At 52.0% G+C, this 7,681-nt stretch overlaps 1 protein-coding gene across 7 annotated transcripts in view; it reads right to left on the bottom strand.

Annotated features, from left to right (window-relative positions):
- ARHGAP22 (Rho GTPase activating protein 22) overlaps positions 1–5,161 on the bottom strand; it is a 166,033-nt gene extending 160,872 nt beyond the window's left edge. For 2 of the 7 annotated variants that reach the window (XR_014307418.1, XR_014307419.1), the window contains exon 1: positions 1,406–1,649. Coding sequence is in view for 5 of the 7 variants with exons in the window: in XM_082718785.1 (XP_082574911.1) it covers positions 1,406–1,457 (52 nt within the window). In the remaining 2 variants the exon portion in view is untranslated. Of the gene's footprint in view, positions 1–1,405; positions 1,671–4,998 lie in introns of those variants that run through there. The other 5 variants (XM_082718785.1, XM_082718779.1, XM_082718787.1 and 2 more) reach the window with 5 other exon arrangements.
- Positions 5,162–7,681: the final 2,520 nt, after the last annotated feature.

The raw sequence follows: 7,681 nt of genomic DNA on the forward strand, positions 1-7,681 counted from the left end.
TTTCTTTCAGGGTGGTGAACATGCTTTGGGACTGCAAAGGGATTGTGGTTGCACACCATGGAAGTACAAATCACCGCTCAATTAACCAGTTGCTTTAAAACGGTTAATGGGGTTATGTTAATTTCACCGCCCTTGAAAATTTAACTCAACCTTCTTTAAATTCAGGTATCCCGTGCACTTTCTCATTTGTCTTTCCCTTAAAGAATTAGCATCTGCACTCTGAAGCTGGGTTGGGGTGGGTAGGAGAGTGGGTATCTGCTCTACTGTGAAAATCTGGTGGCCAGAAGCATCCACAAAAGAGAGTGACTTTTCCTTTCAAATCAGTTGGTGCCATAAACCTAACTGAGGGGAAATAATCTGGAGATTCTACAGACCCCTAAGGCATTAGAATTGAACAGAATTAAAAGCTGATTTCAGCTGCTCCCCACCCCCACTGTAGAAAGGGACACTATGAGTAGTGTCCCCTAGCCCGTGTCCAGTCCACAGATCCAGGTGACTTGGCTGTGTGAACATAGAGCTCGAGGGCTCGTCCCTGCACACACCCACTCAGACCCCAGCAAGGGCTGCTGCGTGCTGTCTGAGGCCTCCCCAGCCTCGGTCGGGGGGTTCTGGGTCATGGTCGCACAGGAGGTTCACCTGGGAACCAAAAAATATGCTGATGTCTGGAACTCACTCCAGACCAATCTCCAAGTATTTAAAAAGACCTGGGGATTTTTAAAAGCTCCTTTGGGATTCTAACATAGAGCAAGGTTAAAGACCACTGTCTGCGTTTCTTCCTCTGGTATCTGGGATTTCAATCATCCTCGGAAAGTGTCCAGATACAAAGAACATGAAACACCACATTGCAACCACCCAGCCGGCATCTGTGTGATCCCCCCAACAAGCAGCTGCACGACCACCCCCACAGCCCCTGCACATGACCCAACCCACGGGGGGCTTCCTCTGTGCCTCAGTTCCCTGCAGGCACTTTACTGGGGGCTACGGAACCAACTGCCTGGCTGAGTCGCTTCCAAGCAGGATGTACCCCCCTCCCCATGCAGGACCTGCCTCTCACCCCCCCCCCCCAACCCCAGTCTCTGGACACGGTGATCCTTCCAGACTCTGAAGGTAATCAGAGCCCTGAGTCACTGGACTCAAATCCCTCCAACGATCATGGTCATGCTGAAGGCTCTGTGTTTCAGGCAGACACAGAACATCTCCCAAGTTCAAGGGTGAGGGCTGTGGGCACTATCAGCCCATGCCCAGGCCTTGACCACAGATGATGCCCCTTGATGCTTCCAGCCCACAGGACCAAGACAGCTCCTCGAGTGACCCTGTCTCCCAGACTCAAATGACCCCATCTCTCAAGCCAGAAGACAAGAACAAAGGTAATCATATTCCACATAGAATAAAATAAAATTCTTACCGAAATATCTGGCTGCAAATGTTCTTCTTTTGTTGGAAGCTGTCGGCAGCATAATGAAGCTGGCAGACTATGTGCAAATTTCTTGTGTATCCTTTTTATAAAGAACCAACCACATCCTCAAGCAGACAAGCTAATTCCTGTTTTCCAGTAACAGGAGATCAGCATCTATAGAAAAGAAATATATTTAGAATGCCCTTTATCTGGTGTTTTCTTGGATTTCAAACAAGAAGCTTTGCTGTGAGGAATGAGTCCCTTAAATACAAGTGTGCCCAGGGATCTTGGAATGGCTTTGGGCAAGTCATGGGACCAATGGGTATCAGTTCCTCATCTGTAAAATGGGAACAATAATGACAACTGCCCCTCCCGGTGAGCAGAGGATCAACAAGATGAGGAAAGCAGTGAAACAGCAAAGCCCTTCACACATCAGACACTCTGTTTGATCCTTTCCATCAGCTGACCTGGATTCAGAAGGAGCTGTGTTTCCCACACAGCCTAGAAAGTGGCTACAGACAATGACTGGCAAGCATGCAGAGATTGCCAGGATGCTGTCTGTAACTCCCATCTGGTGTGTGCCACAGTCCTGCCCATGGGGAGACCAAGGACATGGTCCCCATACCTGCACGGAGAGAAGAAGTCCCCACAGCACCAGTGGCAGACCCTCAGCCTTGTACTCTGGCTGCTAACAGTGTAGCTTTTTGTTCCATTGCTGGAAAAGTCAGCACCATCCACGCATCATTTCCAGGTGTGGGAAATCAAAAAGAAAATCCCAATTAGGAAACAGCCAAGTGAGTTTCAGGCAGCTATCAATGTCATTGACATCGTGGTCTTGGCAATCTTGGGGAAAGGCAGTTCCCAGGGGGTGATGCTGTCCATTAAAATACAGATGGAGTTTACAGATGCCAGGAGCAAACTCTGGGATGACAGCTCCCAGAATGTTCTTCCTACTCCCCTTCTCGTCTCCTCTGCTCTCCTGTCTCTGCCGTATTGCTTGGGTAGTGTGATTGTGATCACAGAGCCAATCCCCACCACACAGATAAGACAAGCATGGCCAGCACTCAGTGTGGGCAGATCCCTTTCCCCCACAAGCTGCGGGCATGCAGGGACTCAGGCTGTCATAGCCATAGGAGGTGGCAGCAGGGCTGTGGGCTGCTGGGCTGGATAGCACTGTCCTAGGCTGCAGTGGGGCAGTGTCATCGTGCGCCAGCCTGGGCCATCTGTGGACAGTTACAGCTGCTGGCCTCTCTAAGGGGAGCATGGGACCAGAGCAGAGGAATCGCCACAGTGGTGCCTCCAGGGGATGATGTGGGACAGCTAACAGTGAAAGAAGTCACAGCAGAGCCCCAGACTAGAGGCTGGGGTGGACCCCAGCCCAGGAGATGGAGGAGCAGAGTGGCAAGCAGAGAAATCTAGAGCTGAGACAGACTCAGAGACCCTTAGGGACCCAGAGTGACATCTCTCTGTATTCTCCAAGCACACAGGACTAGGAGAGTGGCCGAGGGGAATGAAGAGTGACAGAAAGAAGCCCTTCCTATGACCTGGTGTAATAGGGGCTTTAGAATTAAAAACTCAGGGTCTGTCTCCAGGTTTTTCTTTTTCTAGTGGTGTGAATCTGGACATGTTACTGAAATAAGGCTACCCAACTTAGCAAACAAAACTACAGAATGCCCAGTTACGTTTTTAGTGTAAGTGTTTTCCAAATATTGCCTGCTACATAGTATCTACTATAAAGGTATTCATTGTCGCTCTGTATTTTATCTGGCAATCTGGTGTTTATACCTTCTGAGTATCCATTTTATCTTTGGTTAAAAGAAGATAATCAGGTAAGAAACTTTCAGTTGCTAGAAACAAAAAAGACAATTAAAATTGGCTTAAAACACAATGAGGGATTTACTGGCTCCTTTAGTGGGAAAGTACTCATAATATGGACTTCAGGCATGGCTCAATCCAGCAGTTGATAATGTCAACCAAGTCTAGTTCCCTCCCACCCCCAAGTTCCCTTGTTTTCTTCCTGTGTGTCTGTGTCATCCACACCAAGGTTTCTTAATTATTTTAAAAAATGCTGGATGCCAGCTTCAGGAGCTAATATTTTCTCCTTCATGTCTAATAGGAAGAGACTATATCTTTTGTTGTTTCTCTCACAAGTGCTGGGAAGCTTCCTTTCCCTATCTCCCCAAATATCTCTTGCCTGGTGGCTTTGATTGGACCACCAAATCCAGCCTTGAAGCAGTCCTGATGGTTGGGGAGAGATGTATGTGTTGGCTAAACCAACCTGGTATCATCCGAGGAGCTGAGTGGACTGGGCTGGTATAGGAAAGAGGTAGATACTGGAATAGGTGCCAGAGCCCTGTGACCAATGTGGGGAGCCAGCTCCAAATACACTGCCCACTGCAGACTAATGTAAGGATAAGATAGATGAAACTGACCTCAGGAATGTGTGTGTGTGTGTGTGTGTGTGTGTGTGTGTAAAATGTTAATTCTTCCCCTTGGACATGATCGCTCTTATTTTTTTTCTCAGCCCCTACCTTTCTCCTGGCCAGATGTATAACCCATCTCAGCTCTGCTAGCACAGAGCCAAGAGGCCTCCCAGGAAACCAGTATGCTGGGCCTCTGTCCTGGCTGTGCCATGTGCCCTGGGCTGGTCTCTGCCCCTGAAGGGTCCCCATTTACATCATGGGGGGAGAACATGTGTGTAGGGGTGTCGGGTATGTGACTGTACCAGGAGGGCTCTGGTTAGAAGCGTGACCTCAGCCCTCAGCCTGCGGTGAGGATGACAAGGCTCAGGTGCATGGGCTTCTGTTTGGGGGAAAACAGGGGTGGAAGGGCAGACATGGCGGGCCTTGCTTTTCAGCCCCAGGGAGAGGGGAAGCAATCTCAGAGGCAGAGAAGACAGGAGAACTGCTCTCCAAGCATCCAGACCAGCCATCCCTGTATCCTCACCCATCTTTCTTGGCAGCAGCATTCAAGGGCAAGCCACAGCCCAGGTAAGCTCGGCAGAGTTGGGGCACCGCTCCCAGCACCCAGCAGCACCCAGCAGCACCCAGCAGCACCCAGCAAGGCAGTCATGGGGAACCCAGGGATGACTCAGCCATGAGCAGCTCGACTGGCGCCAGCCACACAGCCAACGGGCTCCCTGTGGGAGAGAGTGCTGGGAGCCCCAGGCCGTCAGGCACTCAGGCAGCGTGCCCTGCACCGGGCACACTGGGCACCAGGCATCATCCCACGACCCACAGGCATTATTAATAAGGACAAGCAGCACTCAGCAGGCTCAGCTGTGGAGCAGACACGGTCACCTGACAGCATACCGAGGTAATATTACAGTGGACTTGTGGGTCACCCCATCACAGTTTAACGAGGGGGAACATTTAGACCCACGGTACTTGGGGCTCACGGCCACCCCATCCCTCTAGTATGGCCAAGTGGCCACGTTGTCCTGCACTGCCCCCCCCCCCCGCATGTGTTCACCCTATGGCCCCTCCTTCATCCCCATGTGGGGGCTGTGCCAATGAGCGCCCACCACCCGGGGGCATCCGCCCAGAGAAGGCGGACGTCCAGGAAAGCTGCCTGGGTGCTGCCCGATGGGGAGTCTAGCTCACCTGGGACCCGGGGAGGACACCGCCGTCTCCGCCGCCCAGAGGCCGGCCTGGGATCCTTCCTCGGACACAGCCTGGAGGGAGCGCTCGGGCTCCCTGCCCCCTCTGCTAACCCTGTGGCGGGGGCCTTGGCCCTGCCCCCGGTCCCCCATGTGACGAGTGGGCAGGGGAGGCGGGCAGGACCAGGAGGAAGCTGCCCCGGCCCAACATCATCCGTCAGATGCAGGCTCCCTGGCTCCTCGGTGCCTCTGGGGACGATGTGCTTATGGCTGTCCTTGGCCTGCTAAGAGCCTGCGGCTGCCCCGCCTGAGGAAGCCTTGCCCTGCCAGGCTAACCTCTGCCAGGAGCGGCTGCGGCAGACCCGCTGGAGGAAGCCCGCCTGGAGTTCGACTTGGTGCAGAGCGCCCCCTGGCGGGTACCAGCAGGCACGGCCTCGCACGCCTTGGGACCCTGACTTTCCTCCCAGCCTCCGCTCAGCTGCTCCCGGCTGCCCAATCATGGCAGCACCTATCTTCCCCACCCTCACCTGTAGCCTCACCTTCCCTGGGGTCACATGTGGCTGGGAGGGTGTGTAGGATTCCAGAGGATTTCCACCCTGGGTCTTCCTGAATTCTGCACAGCTGCCAGTCTTGTGTCTTCAGTCTGGGCACAAAGGTGGGGCTGGAGGTCATTAGCAGGACAGGAGCCCTCAGGTTGGGGGTTGGGGTGGGGATCTGAACCACTTCCCAAAGAACCAGCATCACTTAAATCTCCCCACTTGGGAAACTGAGGTCGGAAAGGTCCAGTGAATTTCCCAAGGGGACAGATTACAAGTGTATTGCTGAGACTTGAAACCAAGGACAGCAGATGAAAAATCCTTTGAAAGCCAATGCCAAGGACAGAGGCAGGAAGGTAGCCTTTATTGACCTGGCCTCCCAGTGGCTCTAGTGGGCAGGCCCTTCTCTGAGGGTGCACCGACCTCCCCCTCCCCTGGACTCAGTGTGGCCCTTTGCTCTTGCCTTCCCTGACCAAATCAGAGTGGCTGGCCATGGACTGGAAACCTCAGGAAGGCTGATTTGACATCTGGGCAGGGCTGGGGCTGGGATGGAGTCTTGGTTATTCCAGTCTCAGGGCGGTGATCATAGCAGAGGGAGGCCCGTCATCTACCCTAAGCATTGCCCTTGAAGGCCTCTGGGAGCAGGGTGGGGTGGGCTGTGGTAGAGTAGTTGCTGGCAGAGGCAAGGAGGCACACAGCTTGTTGCAAGGCCAGAGCTCAGGGCTTGTGAGAAAAAGGTGTAGTGTATTGCTCTTGGACCCTTCCATGCCCACGACTACCATGGGCATAATTGCAAAGCAGAACGCTAGGCCTCCTTTGGGCATGCACTGTGGAGGGTTACTACCTTGGTCCAGGCTTGCTGGGGGTGGCGTGGGAGCTGTAATGGAGTCAAGCAAAGGTGGTTTTGACTCCTGCCTGGGCACCTTTTAGCTGGGTCACTGGTAAATTACGCTGCCTCTCCGAGTCCCGTTGCCCAACACGGCAGTGCCGATTGAGTGAGGTAAGCTGCTCAAAGAACATGGTGGCTAAGTGCTCTGGATCTGTCCTAATGACCATGATGCAGCTGTACTTAACAGGGGCCTGGGAAGTGTTTCTTCCACTGTTAGCCGCAGCATGAGCTAGGGCAGTGCTTGGTTCTCAAACTGGGTCTCCTGCACATTTTTATATGTCTTGCATTTGAATTTACATTACATATTAAAGAATAAGCCATTTTTATAAGGTGGATGTCTGCCTTATAATCAAACACTCTTAGGTGATGTCAGGGCCCGAGTTTTTATTTGCACTTAAAATGCGATTGACAGCAAATGGCAGAGAATGTACCTGTCTTTAAAGTTTCTTTTGGGCTTTGGTGCCCTGGGTCTCAGGAGCCAGCTGCCTCTTGGGCCTTTTTATGGGGACTTCCAGAGGACAGAGCGGGAACCCTCAGTTCTAGCCAGAAACCTGTCACCATCAGTGAGATGACTGGCTTCTGTGAAGCTAGGGTCCTGGGTAACGGAAGGCCCCAGAAATCATGATAGTCACAATGATCCTCTGGAAGTTTCTTATCCATCAGCGGCTCAACCCCAGCAGTCACACATTCAGCCAGAACCGCCCTGTACATCATGTTGCATTCTTAGGAGAGTTTTTATTTGTTTTTACATAGCTAAGTTTTGTTTTTCCTAGCTGTTAGAAGTTATAAACATTGGAAGGATATATATTATTTTATAGATATAAATATTTAATTTGATGCTGGGGTCAGGGGATTGTTTCTCCCTTCTTTTGAAGAGGGCTTTCCATTACTGAATCCAGCACTGAACTAATTAATACAGGTAGAGCAAGCGGCGTCTGGGTGGTTCAGTCAGTTAAGTATCCGGCTCTTGATTTGGGCTTGGGTTCATGATTTCGGGGTCAAGGAATGGAGCCCTGCCTCGGGCTCTGCACTGGCAGTGGAAACTGCTCAAGATTCTTTCTCCCTGTCCCCCTATTCACCTCCCTGCATGTGCACACTCTTTCACTCTCAAAAAAAAAAAAAAAAAAAAAGATAGATAGCAAACTTGACTGTAATTGACAATTGTCGCCACACGATGGTGCTGTCAGCACACTACTTCTGGGTGTGTATGTGTGCGCGCGCGCGCGCGCACACGCGTTCAGCAGCACAGGGTCATTTCTAAG

Source organism: Mustela nivalis (genome assembly GCF_964662115.1).
Source record: "Mustela nivalis genome assembly, chromosome: 2".
NCBI classification, from domain to species: Eukaryota; Metazoa; Chordata; class Mammalia; order Carnivora; family Mustelidae; genus Mustela; species Mustela nivalis.